General features: G+C 37.0%; 1 protein-coding gene and 1 pseudogene across 1 annotated transcript; one reads left to right on the forward strand and one right to left on the reverse strand.

Moving 5' to 3' along the window:
* The first annotated feature begins 10,509 nt into the window (after nt 1-10,509).
* Nucleotides 10,510-14,308, forward strand: LOC127645709 (phosphotriesterase-related protein-like; annotated as a pseudogene).
* Nucleotides 14,309-16,294: 1,986 nt separating this feature from the next.
* LOC127644611 (complement C1q-like protein 3) lies at nt 16,295-17,710 on the reverse strand. The gene is made up of 2 exons (XM_052127875.1): nt 17,018-17,710; nt 16,295-16,474 (listed from the first exon to the last, which is right to left on the reverse strand). Exons 1-2 carry the CDS (start codon nt 17,591-17,593, stop codon nt 16,295-16,297), a joined length of 756 nt encoding a protein of 251 aa, XP_051983835.1. The 5' UTR covers nt 17,594-17,710.
* Between the last annotated feature and the right edge of the window lie 10,174 nt (nt 17,711-27,884).

Genomic DNA, 27,884 nt, shown 5'->3' on the forward strand with positions numbered 1-27,884 from the left:
ATGGAAGTTTTAAAGTGTATAGTTATAGTAAATTGTATAAGTGCAATTTAGGAGAAGTTTAGTACCATGTCTGAGCTGCTTTCTTCCATACAATAAACGTAGACATGCACCAGGGGCTGTTGAGCTCTAAACATGATAATAATCATAATTAAAGACTCTTTATGTCCTGGACACTTGCATTTCGCAACAATTAACTTTACTATAACAACATATTAGCAAACTGACTTTTATGTGCCCCTTTGTACGTTTCATCACAGTTTTCTGGTGAAATTCACACTAGAGGCATGTAACGTAATTTAGACGGGCAAGGAGGAGGCGAGAACAGGCTTGATAATATAAATAATACTTTAATATAAAACTGAAGCAAAAGACAAACACATACATGACGGACGGTCCGTAAACGATCTCTATCTTGTCGCACCAACATCTGCCATCGGCCTTTATCTCTCTCGGAGGCTTAATTAGGCTGATAAGGGACCGGATGTGTATCACAACCCGTACCCGCCCTGACACAAGGCACTACAACAACAGTGTGTTTTTTTTTTTTTCACTTTCACACAAATCGACTACAATGGTTGATTATGACTTCATAAACACATTTTTTGCAAAATACTCACACACTGCTATGTTCTGATATGAAACACTTTTCCTCTAATGCATAATTAAAAAAATGATACATTTTAATGCTTGTTTAACAGACCCACCTACATTTACACACCTATTCCAATGTGATTGGTGTGATTCGGGTAGCTCACCTTATAGAGTGCTGGACTTTGAACCTGAAAAAACGTGGTTTAAACCCAAACATGCAAGCTGTCATGCCAGACAAAACTGTCATAGCAGTGACACAAAATGACGTGGTTGCTTCAGAAAATATTCTTTCCATTGTTTTTGGACACTAGCTATCAATTAAGTTTAGGTGTTTGGTTAGAGTAAGGATGCCTGTTTTGTTTATCTCTCATTTGATTTTAGGACACTATTGGTTAGGGCTATGTGAACGTTTTAGGTTAGGGAGGTACATTTTACCTCCATCTAATATTCACATTAAAAACCTTGACTGAATACGACACCCTTTCACTCACTTTTGATGCCCGCAAACTATAGCCAAACATGTAATCAGGCACATCATTTAGTATTTCCAAAAATGTTGCCCCGGTCACGTAATGTTCATGATATCAGGCTGGCATATCAAGTCTTCTGAAGCTATATGTACAGTATATCACTATGTTCAAAATTTAAGTATCTTATGTAAAGTCACTGATCAGAAGTAGTTCTCTGAAGATTATTTGATCCTCTATTTTTCTTGTAAATGATACTTCGCTCAACCAGTTCAGGGTGCGAAGATCCACGGGCCTCAACACTCTCAAGAGAACAATGATCCATATAGGATGCTTCAACATGAAAATATGGAACAATTATGAATCTGTCCAGAGACTTTCTTCAAAACTGAATGTTTGAGCAGCCTACATCAAATTCTAAAGGAGGTAAATCCTCCATGACAGAGATAGGATAAACTGCAAGTCAGAGATTACAAATGCAAATTAACTTCATAAATCTGTGTGTCAAGATTAAATTCTTTGTTGAAGAAAAGTCATATCACATTTATGCTGGAGTTTGCCCAAAGCATCTGAGAGATTCAACCATTTTGAGGAAGATTCTAGGGTTTGATGGGACCAAAATGGACAAATTGTGCTGGAAACTACAACTTTGAGCTTGATTCTAATAGGATATCAATGACCTAAAACATAGATTTCCCATTAGAGTAAGAAAAAAAGTACAAAAAAAGTTTAATTTAATTTAAAGAATTTTGAAGCTCCAAAAATTACAGAAAAGCAGCATAAGATGAATCCATAAGACTCCAGTGGATAAATCCATGTCTTCAGAAGTAATATGATCAATATTACAATATTGAAACAGATCAATATTTAAGTCCTTTTTACTATAAATCTCCACCTTTGACCAGCCCTGACCAGTAGGTGGTGATATGCAAGAATAATGTAAATTGTCAAAAACAAAAGAAGAGGAATGTGGATGTGAAAGTGGATTTTTATTGGTAAAAGGAAATTAAATATTGATCTGTTTCTCACTCACACCTATCATATAACTTCTGAAAACATAGATGTAACCAATGGAGTCTTATGGATTACGTTTATGCTGTATTTATGTGCTTTTTGGAGCTTTCAAGTTCTGGCCACCATTCACTTGCATTGAGTGGACCTGCAGAGCTGAAATATTCGTCTTAAAACATTCATTTGTGTTCTGCGCAAGAAAGAAAGACATACACAACTAGGATGGCATGAGGGTTGATGCAGTGAGATCCAGCAGATGGAAAATGACTTCAATAAATCAGATGAGTTGTATAAGGAATAACAAATGTTATTTGTACAGAAATTAGTCAAATGAATAAGATATGGATTAATGAGAATAAATGTAATAATAAAGAAAATGTACATTTGGTTCTTTAACGTTAAGTAGATATATCTTAAGGTCCTGGAATTAATCTAACAATACTATGTCTCGTCTTTTTCTAATGAACTAAGTAATTAAATTAAAGAAGTTAAAGTACAGATAGTAAGATGAGGCCTTAAAGTTGGAAGTCAGATGCAGAGAGCCAGAGCGCTGAGCTGTTAGTCTCTCTCCTCACCAAAAGTTCAGTTTTAAGGTCTTTATACCCTCTTGTATGGTTTGAAGTTAACCATGTCAGGGCGTCAGGACATATTTTTATGACCCACTGAAGTGCAAAGACTGCGGTGGCCTTGTTGATGCACCGGGTGGAAACACCAGCCCTAACACAAGTGTGTCTCATCCTGTATGTGCAAGACTCACGTCTGCACATTGCTTGAAACAATAACATCTATAAAAGTTACCACCAAGCTCTCTGAATTCAGCTCTGAAACTTCATCAGGTCAAAAGGGCAACAAGTTAATATACTAAGAGTCTAAATCAGCGTTTCTCAATGGGGGCGGTACCGCCCCCTAGGGGGCGTTTGGACAGTGTTGGGGGGCGGTGTGAACGAGGCAGCAGAGAGGGGGGCGCTCAGGCACAAATGGGGGGCGTTACTCAGAGGTACTCAACAGGCGGCCTGCGCAAAAATCTTTTCAGCTCTTCTCCTTAGCCTATGTCTTCATCTTGCTCGGATTGCTGCTGCCACTTCACCAGGAGGATATGCCAGGAGAGCCGCATCCTAATTACACATGCTTTTAAGAGGCGGAGAATTTTCAGCGCAAAATAGAGGCACGCTTTCACCGGCTTTTTCTGTACATAACGCGGAATACATAATTAGGCGCATAATTAGTGCTCAGGGCTCACACTAATGACCGTAATTAATTTAAAAAAAGTGGCTGTTTTTGATGTCGTTTTTTCTCCGGTTCAGTTCAGGTGGCCGAGCTGTTGTCGTCTTTGTTCGTCATTTGAAATCAAATGACCGTTTGTAGGCTATTCAAATTTGAAGCCTAGTATATATTGCCTAATTGAGTGCGCGAACGACCGCTGCTTTTTCATTGGCCATTTAGGTTAGTTACGTTATTGTTCACGTGATTGGTTCATCTTAAAAAAATTGTGTGTGAGCCTGAATTTGTTTGAATTTCTAAATACATTTGCAATACCTTTCAAACAATCCATGTGTTTTTGCATTTTTTCCAAACACAATATTACTCAACTTGAGGCTTTTACATGTAGTTTAAATACAATAAGAAACTTCTGTTTCAGTTTTTTTTTTTTACCAAAAACTCAGGCTTCAGGTATCAGTGTTGCAATTGTTTGGCTGTAATAGTATTTCTGAAGTGTTTTTGTTTTTTTTTTTGTTTTTGTTTAGGGGGCGTTAAGAGGATCATGAGGAGGTCAGGGGGGCGTTTGTTCAAAAAAGGTTGAGAACCACTGGTCTAAATTGTATATACTTTGTCCCAAACAGCGCTCCAGTTTCTCACAGGAATGTTGGGCACAGAAAGCACAAACCATTTAAAAAAAATTTACAAGGATAGAGTATGAGCATGAAAAATTCTTCTAACACACACACACATTGAACATATAAGGCTTGTGTCTGGTAACAGGAATACAAGGATGGACATACAAGGAATACAAGTTGAGTACATAAATGTGGATACATGAATAATATCTTGTATAATATCAAGCAAAAGTATAAAATATAGGAATGTCTCTAGCCACTTGCATCAAGGATGAGTAAATGATGAGAGAATTAACCTAAGAAAATGAACGGCCAATATACGATTTGAAAAAACATGAGGGTGAGTAAATGATGATAGAAATTTCTTTTTTGAGGAAACTAACCTGTTCAGTGCTTCTTTATACAGTGATTTTGATTATACCAGACTGTTCTGTAGGATATCTGTGAATTTAGTAACATAAGGGTCAATTTCCTGCAGAGACTACTGTAATAATTACCATAATTTTGTTGCTTGCCAGTTTAAAGCTTGCCCATATATTATGGTGTTTGTGGTGGTTCCCAGGATGTTGCTAAGCGGTTGCAAAGGTGTTCAGAGTGTTTTTTTCTTTGGTAGCAAGGTGTGTTTAGTGGTTTGTAGCATGTTGCTATGAGACGCTAAAGGTATCCTGAGTCGTTTTAACATACTGCCATGCAATTGTGATTACTAAGAGTTCTGCAAATTTGCCACTGATTATTTTTACATGCAAATGAGCATTGCAGCAAACTTGCAGCAAATTGTCCATTGTTGCCAAATGTTTGCTGTATGTTTACCACTACCGATAAAGAGCTGCAAACATTTGTGGAGAATAAAAAGCTAATTTGCATGTGAAAATAATGAGTGGCAAATGTGTGGAAGTTCGCAGCTAGTTTGCCAGAACACTAGATTTTTGTAAGGGTCATGCTTTGAGGGAATTTAGCATGTTTAATTATTAGCATGTAATTTAGAAATGGTGTTTTAAGTAGGTTTAGCATGTATGCGATTGCTAAGGTATGAGCTAAGTGTTTTTAACATGTTGTTACTATATGCAATTGCTTAGGTGTTCTGTGCAGTTTCTAGCACTTTGCTGTGCGATTGCGAAGGAGTTTTGAGTGTTTTTAGCACTTTGCTATGCAATTGATTAGGTGTTTTGAGTGGTTTTAGCATATTGCTCTAAGATTGCTAAGGTATTCTGAGTGTGTTTTTTAGCATGCTGTTACTGTTTGCGATTGTTAGTTTTTAGCCCTTTCCCATGCAATGCTTCAGGCATTTGAATGTTTTTTTAGCACTTTGTTATGTGATTGCTAAGGATTTTGGAGTGTTTTATAACACTTTGCTATGCGATTGATAAGGTGTTTTGTGTGGTTTTAGCATGTTGCTATGTTATTGTTAAGGTGCTTTGGGTGGTTTAGAATATTGTTTTTGTATGCAATTACTAAGGTCTTCTATGTGGTTTTAGCACTGTTATGCTATTACCAAGGTTTTTTTGTGTCTTTTTTCAACACAATTGATAAAGTGTTTTTTAGCATGTTGCTTTGCAATTGCTAATGTATTGCTATGCGGTTGCTAGGGTGTTCTGGGTGGTTTTTGGTGGTTACTTACTGGCACAAATAGACAAAAGAATCCATTCCTAAGGCCACATTTTCGGCAAGTTGTAGCAAGTTTGCAGCTAGTTTGCAGGGTTACATTGGCAATCATTAAAGTCCATAGCACAAACATTTCATGATGAGTTATGCATGAAATTTTAATGCTGAAGGTTATGTGTTTCCTGAAATTCCTAACCCCTGGTTAAGAGCAATAGTAATAATGCTTCCCTTAGCACCACTTAAAGGCTTAATCTCTCATTAATGTACAAGATTGCATCTGCCTCACTGTACTGCAATGATTTCACCATTTCTGGCACGACACAAACATAACTCTTTTCTTAACACTTCAAATATTTTATGGAAAACAACACTTTTTTTAAAAAATCTCCCAGTGTTGTGCCAACAACTCTCTGATTTACATAAACTGTGATAGGTCACATGTCTATAAGGCAGGATAGAGATTATGCTGAACTAATTCACACCCAAGGCTGCAGAACCGTGCTAGCTTTGAATAATCATCTGCCTGATGTTTCCACAGATGTGTCAAGATAAACATTATTCCCTAATCAAATTAATTCCTTGTTTCCGGTGAGATACAGAGGTTGGTCAGAAAATATAATTATGTATCAAAGATGAAAGAGATGAATTATCTTTATTGAATTGTAGGTTTTAGGAGATGCACAAGAAGATGCACACGTTTTGGATACCTATTCAATATAGGTGGCCTGCCTGTTAGTCTCTGATGGCCTCTTATCGTTAATTGATGTGGCTGTACAACACTGAAGGAGACAATATTGAGAACAAGGTCTGTGGGCTTATTCTCATTATCTACTCTGTTCTGAATCTTGTATTGTAGTAAATAGCCCATTAAAACCTCAAAGGGGTTAAAAACGGCATGAAGCAAAGGAACTAAGAAGACTTTAAAGAAGCTGAATAACAAGTCAAAACAAAATGAAGGAAAATCAGATACAGACCACTTCCAGTAAATGTCTTACTAATAGTATGTGCAGTCTTTTTTTCTCTTTTTTTCATACAAAGGGGATAGATTAGATCTGACAATAGAGGCCTGTAGCTGTTTGGCACAATTTGCAGTGGGCTGATGCTTAATATTCTTTCTTGCTCTATATTTTAGGACTATTTTTTGACACCAATCCTTGGTCAGATAACTCCCCATGACCTGTCACTATTACTTAGATCAGACTCGCACAGGGAAAATGTATCACAGCTCAACATGACACTTTCAAATCATGAATCAATGCTCAAATCTGGCTTTTGCATATACTGTGTATACATACACTGGCGGTCAAAAGTTTGGAATAATATACAGATTTTGCTCTTATAGAAAGAAATTGGTACTTTTATTAACCAAAGTGGCATTCAACTGATCACAATGTATAGTCAGGACATTAATAACGTGATAAAATTACTGCTTCAAAGAGTTCTCATCAAAAAATCCTCCACATGCAGCAGCTTTGCAGATCTTTGGCATTTTAGCTGTCAGTTTGTCCAGATACTCAGGTGACATTTCACCCCACACTTCCTGTAGCACTTGCCATAGATGTGACTATCTTGTCGGCACTTCTCACGCACCTTACAGTCTAACTGATCCCACAAACGCTCAATGAATTTAAGATCCATAACACTCTTTTCCAATTATCTGTTGTCCAATATCTGTGTTTCTTTGCAATTCTTCCCATAAGGCCTGCACCCCTGAGTCTTCTCTTTACTGTTGTACATTAAACATTGAGCAGGTAGAATTCAATGAAGCTGTCAGCTGAGGACATGTGAGGCGTCTATTTCTCAAACTAGAGACTCTGATGTACTTAACCTCTTGTTTAGTTGTACATCTGGCCTTCCACATCTCTTTCTGTCCTTGTTAGAGACAGTTGTCCTTTGTCTTTGAAGACTGTAGTGTACACCTTTCTATGAAATCTTTCAGTTTTGGCAGTTTCAAGCATTGTATAGAATTTATTCCTCAAAACAACGATTGACTGACGAGTTTCTAGAGAAACTATTTCTATTTTTGACCTATCTATTGCATTCTCTGGCAACTCAAAAACAAACACAAATACAATGTTAAGCTTCATTTTATGAACCAAATATCTTTCAGCAGTGTTTTATATAATGGAAAGTGAGTTTCTAGTACCAAATCAATTTATCATGATTACTCAAGGATAATGTTTTGGAGTGAAGGCTGCTGGAAATGGGGCCTGTCGAGATTTGATCAAAAATATTTTTTTCAAATATTGATGTTGCTGTTTTTTTACATCAGTAATATCCTGACTATACTTTGTGATCAGTTAAATGCCACTTTGGTGAAATAAAGTACCAATTTACTTCTGAAACAGCAAAATCTGTACACTATTCCAAACTTTTGGCCGCCATTGTATGTGTGTGTGTGTGTGTGTGTGTGTGTGTGTGTGTGTGTGTGTGTGTGTGTGTGTGTGTGTGAGCATGTATTTATCACTTTGTGGGGACCAAATGTCCCCATAAGGATAGTAAAACCCGAAATGTTTGACCTTGTGGGGACATTTTGTCGGTCCCCATGAGGAAAACAGCTTATAAATCATACTAAATTATGTTTTTTGAAAATGTAAAAATGCAGAAGGTTTTCTGTGAGGGTTAGGTTTAGGGGTAGGGTTAGGTTTAGGGGATAGAATATAAAGTTTGTACAGTATAAAAACCATTATGTCTATGGAAAGTCCCCATAAAACATGGAAACACAACATGTGTGTGTGTGTGTGTGTGTGTGTGTGTGTGTGTGTGTGTGTGTGTGTGTGTGTGTGTGTGTGTGTGTGTGTTGGAAAGAGAGAGCGAGAGAGAGAGAGAGAGAGAGATGGAGCGTGTGCAATCACCTGTTGCTACACCCAATCAGAAATTTCTCAGTGAGCTTTCTTAATGGAAATAGACGTCCAAGAGGGGGTATTCCTCTCTATTTCGGGGTAGCCGATGTGCAAGAGTCATTCACTGTAGAAACAGAAATGTCCTCCGCCATTTTAAACAGTGTGTATCCAATGTGGAAACTCTGATAAAAGGTAAGCACTGGAGTTCTGTAATAAATCAGTCTGTTGTGTCTCTCAACATGAGCCTTAATCCTGAAGTTGTCTGTTTAAAGCTATTTCCTAGCTTTGGTAATGTATTAGTAATACGAGCGATCAGGGAGCGCAGTTCTATGTAAACAATGACTAACGGATTCACTTTACGTCACCAACTGGCTCATATTACACACAAAAATTATCTTTTGCCACCACCTGCTGGCTAACATATGTCATTTAAAAAATAAAGCCAGTAACTCCTTACAGATACACTTTAGTTTAGAACAGCATGAACGTGGAGTGATACACACAGTGCTGATGGTGTCACACCATCAGTGCTCATGGAACATCTCTCTTCCAATCAGATTCGAGGACTGGATGTCCTGACTGTGGTATATAGTTGTAGACATGATTTATTTATGCCATATATCAATAATGGTTATTTAAAATATAAATACTTTATTGAGTTACATCGACAAATTATGACTAAATCTGATTGTCAAGATGTTAATCTTGACTGCTCGTGCGTAGATAGATACTGTATTTTGTGCGTGCATGCATGCATGTTTGCATGCGTTCAAATGAATTTATTTATGCACCCCATAATTTGAAGTATAGTGAACTGCATGAAATGCAATCAATAGTCTTTAGTCAGCACAAAGTCCAAACAACCAAAGCGTGTCTAACCCCTTAAATTCCCTTATTAGACACATTTCAAAGATTCGTTCTTATTTCTCGGTAGAAATGGAATTGAAGTGTCTCAGTGGTAGTTTATTTTTCTGCATGTAACCCTAATTGATCTTTCTTAAAGAGATAGTTCACCCAAAAATAAAATATAAATGCTATTATTAATCACTCACCCTCAAACCATCCCTACGGTGGCCGTGAAGTGCAAAACAAAACAACAAATCTAAAAACATAATGGCAAATCAAAAGACAAAATAACAATCCATAAACAAAACAACAAATCAGCAAATCCGAAAACAAAAGAGCAAATCAGAAAACACAACAGCAATTCAGTCGAAACGGGACCAAAGCTTCTCACCTGATTGGATGTGTGGAGAATATATGGTGCTTTCCTCAGGATTGGTTCTCTGCCCACTTGCGGGATTATTTCAAAATTAATTCTAAATGCTCAATTACTAAAATTGTGAGTGGTTTGGCCCTCAGTGAAACAGTAATGGGACACTTTATAACACACAGAGCAAAAACAGTGAGGTGCGTAAGGGACCATCTACAAATTCCCCAAACTGTGCTAAAACGCCGGTGTCCAAGCATTCATTCAATTGACTTGAATATTCCAACATAACAAACACTGTTATTAAAAAAGCATTTGTCTAAATTTGAAGCCAGCAAGCCCAATTATGAGTACAGTGTGTTTGCTGAAATTTTACCAATATATTACTTTCATATTATAAAGGTTGTAGAAGGCTGATATAAGATATGATTTACTATAGGTGAGATTTTCCCAGGATGTGGAATTATACATAGACAGTATTCAATCATTTATTTTTTAAATAATAATAAATAATAATAAAAGTTTATTGGACTGGCCAATGCACCACTGGCAGCCTGCTACAACCTTTGTAATGTAAAAATTACATATTGATGAATTATAGTGTTTTTTTATCATATAATTGGATACTGTATCCATATGATTAGATATACTTCGAAAATCTATGCTTTGACAGCAACCGGAACCTTAATAACTGAATTCTTTTTTATTAAATTTTTTTTTAAGTTAGAAAATGCAAGTTGAATGAACGCTTGGACGGCACCAACGTTTTTAGTGCAGGTTGTGGTCTTTAAGATGGTCCCTTACGCACTAGATGGACCAAGAAGACCAAAGATGAACATCTACTAAAAACTAACTTTTCCCGCTCGCTGTGTTATAAAGTTTCCTGTTACTGTTTTCCCGAGAGAGAAACACTCCAAATGATTTAGCTTTTCAGTCAGTGACCGTCTGGCATGGATTTTGATATAATCAATGAACCAATCCTGAGGAAAGGACTAGGTCTCATTCACACAGCCAATCAGGTGAGAAGCTTTGGTCCCTACCCTTTCCGTTTCGACTGAATTGCTGTTGAGTTTTATGATTTGTTGTTGTGCTTTTTTTAACTTGTTGTTTTGTTTCTGGATTTGGTGTTGTTTTTTATGATTTTCTCTTTTGTTTTCAGATTTGCTGTTATGTTTTATGATTTGTTGATGTGATTCTGAATTGTTATTTTCTCTTTGGATTTGCCTGTATGGTTTTTAGATTTGCTGTTTTGTTTTGCACTTCACGGCCACTGTACATCCCAGATGTGTAGGACTTCTTTCTTCTTTTTAGAAGAATAGTTCATCTCTTTAGTGCCATACAATGCAAGTGAATGGTGACTAGAACTTTGAAGCTCCAAAAAGCACATAAAGGTAGGATAAAAGTAATCTATACAACTTTAATGGTTTAATCCATGTCAACAGAAGCAATATAATAAGTGTGGGTGAGAAACAGATCAATATTGAAGTCATATTTACTATAAATCTCCACTTCCACATTCTTCTTTTGTTTATGATGATTCACATTCTTCATGCATATCGCCACCTACTGGACACTTACCATATCACTCATAGTCATACACATCTGGGATTGCATGAGGGTTAGAAAATAATGAGAGACTACATTTAGCGTCTGAGCACTTATGGTGCTCAGACGAATGAGCCACAGTCTTTAAACTTTTCAAGGATATAATCCTATGTGTAGTTTCCTTATAGTTGTCTCTGCATATTAAGATAGAATATGAGGTTATCTATTAATACACTGTAGATAAAAATTACACTCCGTTTGTTTATTTTTGTTTTTCTCTGCGTAGCTTACAGACATCATTGTCAATGAGGTGCTTCATGGAGCAGATGGTACTGATATTTGCTGAGGCATGATTGGAGAGATTGGTACTAGCTGGCCAATCACAGAGAGCGAGAAGAAGGTGCTGTGAGCCACTGCTCATGCTCAGACTGAACTCGGCTGTCCGGTCATCATCCACCCCCGTAGGAATAATGCAGCTCCTGCAGAGGTCACCCGCATTCTGCAAGAATCTGGTGGAGACATCTCCAAAACAGTCATGTTTCACCTTAACAGGTGAGGAGTGCATCTGCATGCTGAAATATTTTTTATGAATGGTCACTGTGAAGGAGAAATCCTGGATTTTCTCTTCCAATGTTCCCTCTAATTGTTGTTCTTGCTTAGCAGAACCTTTTCTATTGGATAGACCATTTAGCCACCTGAGCACAAACAACCCGTGTACCAGACCCATGCAGTGTTGCCATTATTTACAAAGAAATTCTATGAAGATTAAAAGCCATCAAATGCAGAACAGTTTGTTTCTTTATTATAGTTTCATACAGTGGCAGGGCGGAAGGCGGGCCGGATCGTGATTCCACACACCCGGCCCCTAATCAGGCTAATCAAGCCTCAGACTGGAAGCTGCAGTGCGACAGAGAGAGAGATTTACGGACAGCTGCCCAACACCTTTGTGTGTTTGTCTTTTTGTTTCAGTTTTATATTAAAATATTATTTATATTTTCAAGCTGGTTCTTGCCACCTCCTTTCCATTAATCCCTTTACACATACACTATTAAAAATGTTTTGTTAGGGTAACATAAATGTACTTCAGGTTTTATTCAAGTCAAATGTTATTTATTCTGAATAAATTAACCTGACAAATTAGGTCAGGAGTTTTTAAACTAAGGGTCCGGGAGTCCCCAGGGTGCTGGAAGGGGGTCTGTGGAAAATGTAAAAGATAAAAGTGTAAAGGGGGGGTTATATAACAGAATTTGTCATATGAATCATATAAATATTTGTATAACCTTTATCTATCGCTTTAAGCTTTGTTTTAAAATAAAAAAAATTTATCTTCACATTTATATATCTAACATTAATAGTGAAAATAAGATAAGAACAAATATACATTTTAAAATTAATACATGAAAATGTTATACTTTTTGAGGTAATATTTTACAGATAATATTTTAATAATTTCTTGTCATTTCTAATCATTCTAATAATTTTATAATTTACTGTTTTTCTCACACTTTATAAGCAAAAAGTGAATGGTGAAATGGCGAAAAGTGAATGGTGACCAGAAATTTTCAATCTCCAAAAATCACATAAAGGCAGAATAAAAGTAATCCATACAACTCTAATCAGTGGACTTTTAAAGTTATATGACAGATGCGGGTGATAAACTGATCTATATTAAGTCCTCGTTTACTGTAAATCTTTTACTTCCACATTCTAGTGTGGTAGTTACTCTCACTTTCACCTTCAGCCACCTACTGGTTGGGGCTGGTCAAAGGTGGAGATTCTTATAAAAAAAGGACTTAAATACGGATCTGTTTCTCACCCATACTTATAATATCACTTCTAAAGAAACAGATTCAACAACTGGAGTCGTATTGATTGCTTTTATGCTGCCTTATGTCCTTTTTGGAGCTTCAAAGTTCTGGTCACCATCCACTTGCATTGAATGGACCTACAGAACTGAAATATTCTTCTACAAATCTTTATTTTTGTTCTGCAGAAGAAAAAAGGTCATACACATCTGGGATGGTATGAGGGTGATTAAATGATGAGAGAATTTTCATTTTTGGGTGAACTATCCCTTTAAAAACCCTTTACATAATTTAATGAGTTAGATCAACTAGAAATATGTAGATCCCTGAAGTAACAATTGCTGGTAGGTTACCACTTTTTTCAGGGTACAGTAACCGATAAAAAACACATAATAATAATAATAATAATAATAATAAAAAACATATTAAGGCTAATCCTTTGCTAGGATGCTAGTTACTTGATACAAAGTTATCTGTAATTTTTCTGTAGAAAACAAAGGAAAGCATATAAAGAACTTTAAATGAAAGATAACTGTTGTTATGCCAAGATTGTGACTCTCAAAGACAGAAAAATAATGCATGGCCCCTGTGGGCTTTCATACAGTATGTTTCAAAATGATTTTGTGAACTCTCTGTGCTGTTGTTGGATATGGACATTCAAATTAAAAGCACTGTGTATTGCCCACGCAGTATGACTCCGTTCCGTACTGAAAATCAATAGACATGCGGATTGACTTCAGCTGCTGGAGTTTGCAAAGATGGGAAGCTATCTTGAGTATGACATCTTTGGTACAGAGATGCTGAACTACACCTTCAACTTTGACACTGACATGCCCAGTGACAGTCTGAGAGATCAGATGTGAGTATCTCCCTCTGCCAAACACGGGATTAGATGGTCATAAAGAAATTAGTTTGATGCAATGTAAAAAATAAAAAAATTATACGCAAAAGGCAAATTATACATCATCACATCATCTGGACGGATTGCTTACATACCATCTTCAAACTAAACTGTAATAGAGTTCACGTGAGCCACACTTCAGGCCACCTTTACAGGCGAACCAGTAAAACTGCATTTACACCAAACAAACTGATCTCTGATGTCAAACTGATTCTGGTCAGCACCAAAAGCTGATTTGTGATGTTAATTTTATATCTATGTCTTCATTTGAAATATTGTGTCTCATATATTTCTTTCCCCCCAGATTGGGATTCCTTATCAAGGAATTTTATGAAGACAGACTCCTCATTGCCCATGATATCCACACTAAGAACTGCCTAACTATGTATGTCGGTCATGGCTTCTCCCACATCCTAAAGAATGTCTCGCGGTGTCACTCAGAACCAGGTGGACAAAATACTTATAGAGAACCCAAAACACTGACTGACATTTAAATAAAAGTTTACTTAAAAACGATTCACGTACTTTCCAAAATCAACATTCCAAAGATGAATTTCTGATTTTTACTGCTAGAAAATTCAAATACCTCAAAAATACCTCCAACGGATTTTGTTGCTAAATACCTTACTTTGCTGAATGCTAATCTATGTAAGATGACATGAAATGCTCAATGATCAGAGACAGACTATATACTAATGTGCTATCATTTATTACTTTTTTAACAAAGCCAGATGTTGTAAATCTCAAATCTGAATCTCATCTGAAAAATGTATTTTTTCTCTCTCTTTTTATTTGGGGGATGGGGGGTGACTTAAAGGGGTAGTTCACCCAAAAATGAAAATTCTCTCATCATTTACCCTCATGCCATCTCAGATGTGTATGACTTTCTTCTTTGCAGAACACAAATGAAGGTTTTTAGAAGAATATTTCAGCTCTGTTGGTTCATACAATGCAAGTGAATGGTGAGCAGAACTTTGAAGCTCCTAAAAGCACATAAAAGCAGCATAAAAGAACAGACCAAAATGTAACTCTGTTTTCACTGTACATCTTAGCAGTGCAGGCTTTAGGCACCATCATGATTTCAAGCTTAATTACACTTCTCAGTGCTTGACACAGAGAGCTAGATGGTGCTGTAGGAAGTGTAATTGAACTTGAAATCATGATCAGCAAGGAAACTGCTGTCAAGATATACAATGAAATATTAATTTTATTTTTGTCCATTCTCACCCCAAACTGATTGGTTCACTTCAGAAGACATCAGATTTAACCATTGGAGTCTTATGGATTACTTTTGGAGTGTCAAAGTTTTGTCCACCATTCACTTGTATTGTATGGACCTACAGAGCTGAAATATTCTTCTAAAAATCTTCATTTGTGTTCTTCTGGCATGGCATGAGGGTGAGTAAATGATGAGTACATTTACATTTATGGGTGAACTATTTCTTTAATGAGGAAAACATGTAATTAAATATATTAGTCGATTTAGGGAATCAGCTATATTAATTGAAAAAGTTCACTTGAATATTTTATTATGGTTCTATATGATACTATTACACTGTCCTAATCAGGTGCAACATGATAAAGGGACAAGCGATAAAAGATCTTTAATGTTTCTGTCTTAACTTGCTGCAATGAGCAACAGGACATTTTATTGAGCATTTGGTTTCTGTTTCTGCAACATTGTGCTGGATAACTCACTGGAACCACTATTTCACAGCACAGTCCCTGTCAGTCGCTCTGTGTCTGTAACAGCAAGATAATGTTAAAAAAACATGATGTGCGAATCATCCAGTACTTTAAAAAATGTATACTGAAGGTGAGGAACTCCATCATTAGTATGCAGTCAATGGTATATAAATTAGGATTACAGAATGCACGATTTGATTGTAGTCACTGTAGTTTGCTTGTCCAGTTGAAGATATTTCAGAGAAATGTCTTTGTGGATTACATGCAAATCAATATATTTTATTACAGTTTCAGTTCTTTGATGACTCTACCTGCCAGTGATTCTTCTTTTTTTAATTATTAAAAAATGCATATAAAACTATATGGAATTGTTGCTTAAATGTGACATTTATGAATGTGAAATTGCAAAAGAGTGATCATCTAAACTATGTTTCAGATCAGCCATGTATCAGTGTAAGTTAGGCACATATGGAATGGAGATGATTGCAAATTATTTTCTGCTTATTGCCAGCTAGTCTCAATAAAGCCACTACTAATCACAGATGTTGGATGTTGGCATGTTGTAAAATCACAGTGATTTTTTTTCTAAAATGACAGAATGTTTTCACATGCTTCGAGTTGTATGATCATTCAGGAGTTCCAATTCCTGACATTTTCTGCATTCCTCACTCTCAATCTGTTTTTTAATCCTACACTCAGACGTGGACGTGATGTCACAGGCTTGAGGTCTAAACGTTTTTGACCTCACTTTGATTACTTTGTAAGTGAATCTGAAAAGCGCTTTCTATAGCACAGGCATTAATCGGCGTAGACCACGAAGCCTGAAAACGTGCTGTATTTGTTGTTGTTTCCCCCGTGCGCTTTGCCCCCATCTAGTTTAATGTAGATCTCATCGCCAGGCTCCAGGTGTAATATCACGCTGTTGCTGGCGTAGTCATAGTTCTGATCCGCATCCTGTGCTATTGCACTTGCACGCACCTGCAAGAAATGAATAGATAGATAGATAGATAGATAGATAGATAGATAGATAGATAGATAGATAGATAGATAGATAGATAGATAGATAGATAGATAGATAGATAGATAGATAGATAGATAGATAGATAGATAGATAGATAGATAGATAGATAGATAGCAATTTAAACATGTGTATTAAATTAATTTATAAATCGAAAACCTTAAATTATAAACTATATTTCTGATATATATATATACACATACACAGAGTATATATTATAGTGATATATGACTGATGATAATATTATAAGGATTACAATTTTAAATAAAAATCTATAAAATAAAATAATTATTATTTTTATATTGTTTCATATTTTCTTTTTTCTTTTTTTCTTTTATTATTATTATACTGTATTGTTTTTTATGATTATTATTTATTTTATTTGTATCTTTGTAACATGCTTATTATGCTCCAAACACTAATTATAGCCTAATTGAAAGGAAAAACAAAAGAACCATTGGCCATTAGACCTATGGGCGGTGACAGCTGGATTTGTGTCCTACCTGGTTATTCTTACACAGATCAGCCCACATGCTGGTCCCATCACCTCCTCTCATTAACACGTGATACACGAAGAAGTAGATCCCCGGGATGGAGCAGGTGAATTTACCGGTCGAGGGGTCATAGTGGTTGCCCAGGTTGGTGACCACATCATCAAACTTGAGCACCTCGTAGCCCTCGTGTTGCCTCTTGAGTCCTGCGTAAAAGGCGATTTTGGGAATGGTGCTGTACGTCGCCGCGCTTATGACACCGGTGATGCCGGGCGGACCGGGTGGTCCTGGCTCTCCAATGACCCCTGGTGGACCGGGAGGTCCGGGCGGACCCGGCTGACCCCTCGGGCCAATCCTCCCCGAGCGCCCTGACTCACCTTTCGTACCGCGTATGAAAGTCGGTGGGGACTGAACTAAGCGGTTATCGCGCGGATATTCCGCCGTTGCTGAGGATGGAGACTTGGTTCCGTATGGATCGCACACCATCCGACACGCGCCGAGCATCTCGTGGCGCGAATCAGGTCCTGCCGCGCTGACCAGAACCGGGATGAGAATGACCAGCACCAGCACCATGACAACTCCCAGCATACCCGTGGCGATCAACCGCGCTCTGACGCGCAACCGCGAGTGCACCGGGTTTGCCTCGCGCTGCGATTTACGCGCAATCTTTCTCCGCACAGAAGAGACGACAAAACAAAAAAATGATCTTCCTTGCAGCTCCAGTTAGAGTTAATTGACTTTGCAATTAAGAAGATATATCATTTCTGAACTAAACTTTCTCTGAAGAAGATTCTTTGTTTGAGCAAACGAATAGGTGTTATTAGACTTGTTCGGAACAGAAATGTGCGAGAGAGAATGCATGCCATCCCTGCTAACTCACCTGAGGGTGGGAGGGATAGACAATCGTGCGGGCGTGTGTGTGTGTGTGTGAGAGAGAGAGAGAGAGAGAGAGAGAGAGAGAGAGAGAGAGAGAGAGAGAGAGAGAGAGAGAGAGAGAGAGTATAAAAGTAATAAAGTACCTTTATAAAGATGTACAAATATATAAGCAACAGTTTGACAAACACGTTTTGTTAGTCTTATTTATTCTTTGACCTTTTACACTGTATCTACATCATGGTGCTAATACACAGGCCACAGAAGTATTTGGTCACATAAGCCACACTTTCAAATGTATGGATTGAAATTGCATTAGATAACAAAATATAAAACCAAGTGGTATTTATTTTTATAACAGAGATAGTACATGCTGACGATCCATTTTCAAACAAATCTTTTCAGAAAAAAATGTTTAAAAAAAATATGTTTAACAATTTTATTCTTTGTAATTGACAAATGTAGTGTAATTTGTTCATAGTTAATGTGATGAACTACACCGATCAGCCACAACATTAAAGCTACCTGCCTAATATTGTGGAGGTCCCCCTTGTGCCGCCAAAACAGCACAAACCTGCATCTCAGAATAGCATTCTCACCACAATTGTACAGAGCGGCTATCTGAGTTACCTTAGACTTTGTCAGTGCTAACCAGTCTGGCCATTCTCTGCTGACCTCTCATCAACAAGACATTTCCGTCCACAGAACTGACACTCACTGGAAGTTTTTTGTTTTGGGCACCATTTAAGTTAAAAAATACTTAAATATTGATCTGTTTCTCACCCACACCTATCATATCACTTCTCAAGGTATGAAATAAATGGGGAGAATTTGGAGAGAATATGGAGATAATTAAAACTGTTCCTTTAAAATTAACTACATTAATTAAAAGTCAGTAACAGTAATCTGGTTTATTTATTTAATATGCAAAACATTGCACAATTTGTATTTTATTTTTTTTACTAAAAAGTAATTATATTTCAGTAACTAATGACTGTTCTCAGATTACATCCAACACAGATTAAGAGTTAGGACAGCAAATAATCACTTATCTTTGTAATGCATTTTTAGTTTTTAGTTTTTTATAAAGGTGGCTAAAGCAGGAGATCAAATATCTTTCATGTAGGTTGAAGGAACATTCCAGGTTTAATAGACGTTAAGCTCAATCAGCAGCATTTGTGGTATAATGTCGATTACCACAAAAATGTATTTTAACTCATCCCTCCTTTTCATTAAAATAAGCACAAATTTGTTTTTCAGTGAGGCACTTACAATGGAAGTGAATGGGGTCAATCTATGGAACGTTAAAAAGCAGAAATGTGAAGCTTATTATTTTACAAAAGCACTTACCGCATCGTCATGGCAACATAGTTTTAAATTCAATGTAACTTTGCACAGAAAAAGCTAGTAAGCAATATAATCACACTAACATCATGTTTACATGCATATTGTCCATGTCTTGTGGCTATACTTTTGAAACAGTGTATTTTAACATTTACTCATTGGCCCCTGTTCACTGCCATTGTAAGTTCCTCACTGGAACCCAGATTCCATTGGAGGAACAAGTAAAAATTTATTTTTTGGTAATCAACTTTATGCCACAAATGCTGTCGACTGAGCTTAACTTGAAATATTCCTTTAACTGTAGGTTATTGTTTCATTATACTGCGTCAAATCATATTATACTTTGATTCACATTTTATTTTGATTCATATCCTGCAGAATCCACCCAAGTGTCTCTTTGCTCATAAATCATCCAGAGAAATGTAATCGAGGAGAACATATCCATTGTATCCATTCAGAGTGATGGAGCATCTAAACAAGTTCCCCACAGTGCCATCTTAGACACTGTGATCAATATATCTCAAAATGAAGACGTTCTCACCTAATCAAACTGAAGAAGAATGTTAGTGATTTGTGACGGAAAGAGAGTTCTACAAAGTGCTGCCTGATGAAGATCTGCTATCCTCCCTGTGGAAGCTCTACCCTGTGAAATTCCTGAGATAGATTAATTAAAATGTCCATGCAAAATATTGAAGTGATGACTATGTTAGCGACTTTATGTTTCAAAACACTATAGATGGTGACAATGTACGAAATGTGTTCTCGCACATGTTTGTCACATCTGAAGAGGAATCACAAGTTTGCATTAGAGGTTCACTGCTTACATTGCATGCACCAACACCTCCTGTAGTGATATGTACATAGATGCACCAGTGCACACAACCTCTCTGAGTCAATGAGCACTTGTCCTGTCCTGTCTTGTCCTCTCCAGCTGGCACTCTCTGTGGCTTACTCAGTGTGATTGGAGGATCACTGCTGATCATGAGTCACATGCCATCTTCAGATGCACAGCAGTGCTCCAATGGTTAAAAAAAACAAAAACAACAAACTTTTATTACCCACTTTGATATGTTTGTAATTTAAATTACTAAAATGGCACCTTTCATTTTTTTGGGAAAAAAGCAGCCTGGATATTCTTTTAAAGGGGTCAGTTTAATGCAACTTTGGTGAATTAAAGTACCAATTTCCTTCTGAAACAGCAAAATCTGTACATTATTCTAAACTTTTGGCCGCCAGTGTATATAACATGAGCATGCAGATGCTTTACCTTAACATCACTCAAATGTCTTCAAGTTTATCCTTATTGATTACTTTATGAGCCATGACCTCTTCAACAATTTCATTCTCTGTGGAGCTTGAGTTTTGTCTCCTCTTGCGCTAATTGTTTCTATTGTGGTCTTTGTTAAGTGTCTCACTCGGCAGGTCTGTGGCAACAGGCCTGAGCCAGAATGGAGAGAGCAGATGAACAGAAAGGAAGAGTAGGTGCGACCACACCATCACCCCCTCAAAGCATGGCCTCTCACTGTGCTGCCACTCACTCCTGTTCAGGGATGATTAACTATACTTATGTAACCCGGCAGATCTTTACTTTAGAATATTATGACAACCTATGCAAACATCCTGAAAGATTCTTGAAATGAGAGTTCTTTAGCTGCAATCGTGAAACTAGACTTTACAACAACTAGATTGGCATATACTCTATGTTAACCAATTACCAATAAATTATGTGATGATAAAAATGTGAAGGTTTCAAGTTTAAGGACCACATGTTACATTTTTGGAGGTTAAGTTTGCTATTTCTGTGCCACTGTTTTCAGTCTTCAAAACTGTTTTTGCCCCGTCTTCCATTAAGTATTGTAATTACTTTTCATATTAATGAGGCGAGTAGTAGACAATGCAAGTATGCTATTTAATACATCTGTTCTTTTGTCACTGTCAAATAAAGTCATCATGACAACTGGCTAGATTTATCACCATGCCAACCCTATTCATTTCCTCTGTATGTTTATAATTGTTCTTTATACATTGAAATCTCAATTTTTGCATGTTTATGTTCTTTTACAGACATGTTATTGAAGCCTGAACCACTACTAGATGTATCCTAAATTTAAAGGATTAGTTTACCCAACTGTCATTATTTACTCTACCTCATGTTGTTCCAAATCAGTGTGCAATATTTGATTTGAGAGACAAGTAGACTTGGAATATAGTAAACAAGTCTACTATGGACTACATTTATGGTGCTTTTTATGATTTTCTATGATGTTTATGATATTATTATGATGTTTTTTGGAAAAGAACTGCAAGAAGATTCTTAAAAATTTCTCCTTTTGTGTTCTGCAGGAATAACTAGCAAGGTGAGTAAATAATGACAGATATTTAATTTGTGGGTTATCTATTCTTTGTTCGTAACATGACATGTCTTTAGATCTTTTTACAATGTAAATCCAGATCTACAGTCGGATCAGGACTTTAGTTGTTTATGTAAGACACTTACAATAAAAGAAGTAATCAAGATTCAGCGGGAGAGCGAGATAATGGGGAACCGGAGGCGCCAGTTCGGGAGAGAGAGAGATGCATACGGCCAAGCTGCATGTGTGTGTCTGTATTCTTGTTTTTTGTTGTTTTAAGTTAATTCATATCATTAAAGTTTATGTTGACTGTCCTCCTTGTCCATCCTTTAACTGTTACAGACCCCTTCAACAGTAAATCAAAAAATGCAGACCACCAAACACTCTAAATTCAAGTCAAGTCATTTTCATTTGTATAGCACTTTTCACAACACACAATGTTTCAAAAGCAGCTTTACAGAAAATCATGCTAGATGTAACACATGTGGTTTAAACGTTTCCAAACACGCTGGTAAGATGAAACTTCATTTGTTTACTTGTTGCCATATAAAAACTGTGTAAATAAAAAAATTGTGAAAATGTTTTAAAAATGTTGGAAGATATCGCCAAAAGTTCCTTTTAAAGTAGCAAAAGTAAAAATTCACATGAAAGTACATTTTAATCTCTGTTTTTACTGTTCATTTAAAATGAGTCAAACTTGGGATCATTATAATCTCCAATCTTTTAGCTAGCACCTTACATAATCTTATCATTCTCAGAAAGCTAGCAGAAGTGGCCAGCCAGGTTTACATCCCAGTTTCGTGGACGGGACACGAAAAAGTATACGCTGTATTCATGAAACAAGACTACATATGTATAATAGACACATGTGAAATTAATGTGAAAAAAGACAAATATATCGAACCCCAAGTATATTTACACAAACTTAAGAAAACCAAAAAGTGTTAGTTTGTGCCCCGCTCTCCACTAAAGCACTTTGAGTGCCTAGAAAAGCACTATATAAATGTAAGGAATTATTATTATTATTATTATTATTTTGGTTAATGGAGAAAATCTCTCTAAACCACAACCTCAAAAAACAGTAACAAAGAGCAACAGTGCTCATCCCCTTTTTCAGCCGTCTTAGGTCAAAGCTGTACACTGATGTATGTATAACTGATACTTAATTGATCTGAGACAACAGAAACTTGATTGTTGGTTCACTTGGTCAGTTATAATTATTGTATTTATTTCAGTCTATCTTTTTAACCAGCCAAAAATTCAGCTTTGTATGTACAGACACTAGAGTTGTTTGTGGTAATGGGTGAACATGCTCAGAGACCCTACTGGGTGTTAGCTGCTCAGGACTGGCACACGTTCACACCATGTCTCTCTCCTTCTGCTGTCCGTGACAGAGGGGAAGCATTACTAATCTGCCACAAACAGAGCAACAGAGGCTTTCAGAGATGAAACCAGAGGAGAAACAGAAAAACATGTAAACCCACTTTTGTTCTTCTCAGACAATGAATTAGTCTTGTTTATCCTGTACTATTGTGCCTTGGATGCATGGATGAAATTTCCATGACAAAGCCAAGCCTTGAATAAAACACATTGCAATACATATTTATTTTAGCCCAGGGCCTAAAATAAATTCAAGAAAGCAACCCATGATATGCACGGGATTCCAAAATGAATGTGCATCATTCAATATTAAAAGCCAGCCCCATATTTAGGTGCTGATAATAAATGGAGTATCTTATGAGCAGGCCCAGACGGAATCCAGCCTTTTTGTCCTGCATTTTCTGCACTTATTTATGAGAGAACATATATTTATATAATTTAAATATGGTAAATGTGTCACCATCATTTTTCTCACCCTCATGTTGTTCCAACCCTAAATGACTCTCTTTCTAATATGGCACACAAAAGAAGAAGTTTTAATGAATGTCTTGTTCTGTATTGTCAATAAAATGTAATAACTGATAGTGCCTCACTTGAAGACTTAAAAGTCCATGTGACTTGAGCATCAGATTCCAAGTGTTCTGAAAAACAACCCGAAATGACATGCATTGTTTAACACTAGTAATAAGAAGTTCCCTTTCAAGTCAGTCACTTGAAAGTGAGGGCCCATTCTACCAGGGACTTGTCTTCCTGGGCTTGGGGGAATGGTGTGTCCTTGCAGGGCATTTGTCAGGTTCTATATGTTGGATGTTTCCTCTCTTTCTTCCCAGATCATCTGTGAAGGAAAGTTGATTTCTTTGTGTCCGCTGGTCATGGCATCATGCTTATTTCCTACTACCCAGCTGGCTAGTGGCAATTTTTTATTTAATATTGGTCTGTGAACGTTCTGAATTTTTCCCCACTGCGGTGTGGATGCATGTGTACAGTATATACATGTTCATATTTATTTGTATACAATATTTCAATAGCATAAGGCTAGTGTCATTGTTAATTCGTGATGGGAGAAAGGTTTATATACCCGCAATGACGCACTCATCAGGGGCAGAGCATCAAGTGTAATTTTGGCTTGATTATAATATATACATGCAACTGACAGAGAATGTGTAGAAGTTTGTGAATGATGCCGAAATCTTTGGAGCTTTCTGTGGAATTCGGCAGGCACAAATGTGAGCCAGCTCGTGAGAAATTGCCTCAAATTGCAATGTGAGTTTGCAAGTAAAAACACTATGCACCACTACACACATGAGCGTGAGGCTGAGGTGCCAGTTTTGAAACCCAGTGAACAATAGAGCGACTGATTACATTCTGCTGTTCGTGACTGTTTGTTTGTTCCAATTTAGGCAAGTGCTTGACTAAATGCATGGCTTAATTGTAATGTTTAAAGGAACCATGCTGAGAACAAGAGCAAAGTAAGTGATTGACATAAAGGTGAGCAAGAATGAATGATGGAGGTTGAGGCAGTGTGTGGAATATTAAAAAATCTTTGCAGTGCTCTTATATTGTATTATGAATGTTGTATGAATGTATGGTTATTTGAATTGGTATTCTTATGAAGTAGTCTGACACATTTACACAGTGGGTGTAGGTGCTTTGCATGTTTATTGTTATAGGATGAATAAACTCTATAACTAGCTAATAACAGAATCATCAAACACCAGTGGAAACGTAATTTCCAAGAAATATTAAAGGGTTAGTTCACCCAAAAATGAAAATGTTCTTATCATTTACTCACCCTCATGTCATCCCAGATGTGTATGACTTCCTTTCATCTGAAGAACACAAACAAAGATTTGAAGAATATCTCAGCTATGTAGGTCCATACAGTGCAATTAATTATTTTATTCCATAACCAAATGTGGACCCATGTGCTGAATTCAGATTCCTGCTCCGAAACTCACATGCACTGTGTCTTTGACAGTGGCGGATCTAGAAAATTTTACATGGGGGGGCAAAGGGGTGGCATGAGGTCTTGGCAGGGTGGCAAAGACGGTACATGGGAATCATCATGTGTGAATTGCTTTAGCAAAACAAACACAAAAACACAGTAGTTATAGTTTAATCATGACCGTACACACTACAAAGGTTTTTAACACAACATGAATAAGCCCAGTGCAGTGTTCAAACACAACAAAAATGCATCTTTTAAAAATTAAAAGTATAACAAGAAAAATTAAAATATAAAAAGAAAAGTACAAGATGCAGTGGACTACAAGTAAAGAACAGTGGGCAATACTAAAGTTATAATTATAATTAAAAACGTATAATTATAGTCCACAAATGACCCATGATCACCTATCTTTTTTAGTAAAGCTTAAGGCGACGGTTGTTGTGCTTTGCAGCAAAACGTTTCACAAACAAATCTAAATCTAGTGCTTTTGCACGCTGTTTCTCGATACTGAGAACAGCCAGATTTCTCAGACGGTCATCTGCCATGGTTGAGCGCTAGGTGAGTTTTTACAAACTTTAAAGCTGAAAAGCTCGCTCACACCCAGCAGTACTCACTGGCAAAACAATAGCGATCTTGCACAGGCGAAAAAGCTCAAAGAAAACCTCTTTAAAAGGCACCAAGAACGTCACAAACTCAGTCAAACTGGACGGGTTTACTTTGCCATTTGCTCTGTTTCTTTCAAGAAGTCTTTTTGCCTGGTGTATCTCAGTTTTCAAGTCTTGCAAGTCAGAGCCATATTCCTCAGCCACTAACAAAACCAATTCTTCCTTTAAGAAGTCATTGATTGATGGGTTTAAAGCTTGTATACCCCTCATTATCTTGCTACTAGAGTTTGAAAAGCGCCTGTCCACTTCACTGATCATTGAGTCTATAATGGGAATGAATATACCTATTCTAAAGGCATCTTTGCTCTCAACATGTGTTTGCTGTCCAAGTGTAGATGTTACAAGAGTATCATGTAGTCTCCTAGAAGTGTGTTTGGTTCTTTTTGATTTGACAATGGTAGAAATGTTGCAACCATTGCATGTGTCAATTGCTAGACTCCACAGGTCATTAAAGCTCTCCTCTTTGCGATAATCTTCCAGTGTCTGTCTGAGGGTTTCAGTAAGGTCAACTGCTTTGGTAAGGTCCACATTAGTTGACTGGAGCATCTCAGATATAAACTTGGTTTCACCTAGCATTTTTCTGAAGACTGCAAGGAGCCCTATGAAATTAAAATCAATTTGAGAACGTAGTCCTCTTGCGTCTACAGCTCTCTGTGGATTGGCCTCATCTGAAATTTCATCCAGCACTCTTATTACTGCAGGCAGCCTGTCCATAAGGTTTCTACATGCAGCATAGCGACAGGCCCATCTAGTGTCACTTAGCCTTGGAAGTTCTCGTGGTGCCCCACCACTGAACATTTCTTTTGAACATCCATCCACTTAATGTGGACATATGAGCCTGACATGAATGTGTACAGTCTTTCCAGCAAAGTGAAAAAACATGCAGCTTCTGGGACATTTTTTACACTGTCCACAATGACAAGATTCAAACAGTGTGCCCTGCAGTGAACATAAAATGCATATTTGGCAACTTCCTTGACCCTTGTTTGGACCCCAGAGCACCTGCCACTCATGACTGCAGCCCCATCATAGCCTTGGCCCACCAGATTCTCTTTGTATTCCAGTCCATACTTTTCCAGACATGAAATAAGTTTCTCTGTCAAACTGGCTGCATCTAAGTGCTCTGCTTTCTGGTACTCAAGGAAGCTCTCCTGAACCACACCATTATAATAATATCTTACGACCAGAGAGAGCTGCTCCTTTTTTGAATGTCTTTAGTCTCATCTGCTAAAATAGAAAAGTGCTCACTTTCTTTAACCTCTTTTATAATTTCCTCTCTCACCATTTCTGCTAAACACTCCAAAATCTCATTTTGAGTGCTTTTGCTTGTGTATTTAGCATTTCTGGGACCCTGTGACAGCCGTTTTTTCACTAAGGCATCATGTTTACTCACAAGATCTAAAATCTCAAGGAAATTTCCCCTGTTTTTTGAACTTTCCGATTCATCATGGCCACGTTGGGAAATATTCTGAGTGGCTGTCAACAGCAAGGTTTCAGGCAAAGTTTTAATGTACTTTTGATTTTCGATTACTTGTTTCTGATTTTCATTTCCCATCATTCCCAAGACAGTTGTATCTTTCTTGGCCATTCTTTTGAACTCACTCCATGCAATCATCGCATTCACATGTGTGTCTGATCTGGCATGTACACTAAACCCACTGTCTTTGGAAGTGGCCTTCTTCCAGTTAGAATAGCCATTTTCAGATGTGAATACACTGCTTTTTAAATGTGCAAAATGTCTACATGCAGAGCAGTATGCTGCATCTTTAGACATGGAATACTCAAGCCATGGCCGAGAAGTGTACCACTCCCTGTGGAAGCTTCTTTTTGCTGCTCCATGTTGTGTTTTTGGGAATGTCTTTAAATCAGGCTGCACTGCTGCATCACCTTTGCATTTTGATATATCTTAAAAAAAAGACAGAGGAGAGTGCCAAATATAATTATCTAATGCAATTGAACAGTACATGGACATAGCCAATGCATATAACCCTTACTGAAAAGAAGTTTATTCAAGTGTTCTATTAGTATACTTCTTTTAAACTAAAAATAAGAAAGTATACTTTTATACTTCTCAGAAAGACTTTATCTACTTCTCAAAAATATACTTAGAATTTCTCTTAAGTGTTCAAATGTTTTTAAAAATTAGTTAAAGTACAGTTAAAGGTATTTTTCAAGTATATAAAAATTATATCTACATTTGAACATAGTAGTAGCCTATACTGCACGTGCAAAAATAATATATAAATAGTAAACTATAAGTATAATGTTATGGTCACTTAAATAAAACGTACAAGTATACTTGCAGTATAAACTACTAA

The sequence above is a fragment of the Xyrauchen texanus genome, chromosome 6 (assembly GCF_025860055.1).
Source record: "Xyrauchen texanus isolate HMW12.3.18 chromosome 6, RBS_HiC_50CHRs, whole genome shotgun sequence".
In the NCBI taxonomy this organism is placed as follows: Eukaryota; Metazoa; Chordata; class Actinopteri; order Cypriniformes; family Catostomidae; genus Xyrauchen; species Xyrauchen texanus.

What these genes read in the sequence shown, in the direction of transcription:
- LOC127644611 (XM_052127875.1), bottom strand. Translation starts at nt 17,593, where the DNA reads ATGCTGGGAGTTGTCATGGTGCTGGTGCTGGTCATTCTCATCCCGGTT. An exon ending in ATCTGTGTAAGAATAACCAG is followed by an intron (nt 16,475 to 17,017) that starts GTAGGACACAAA and finishes CATTTCTTGCAG; the next exon opens with GTGCGTGCAAGTGCAATAGC.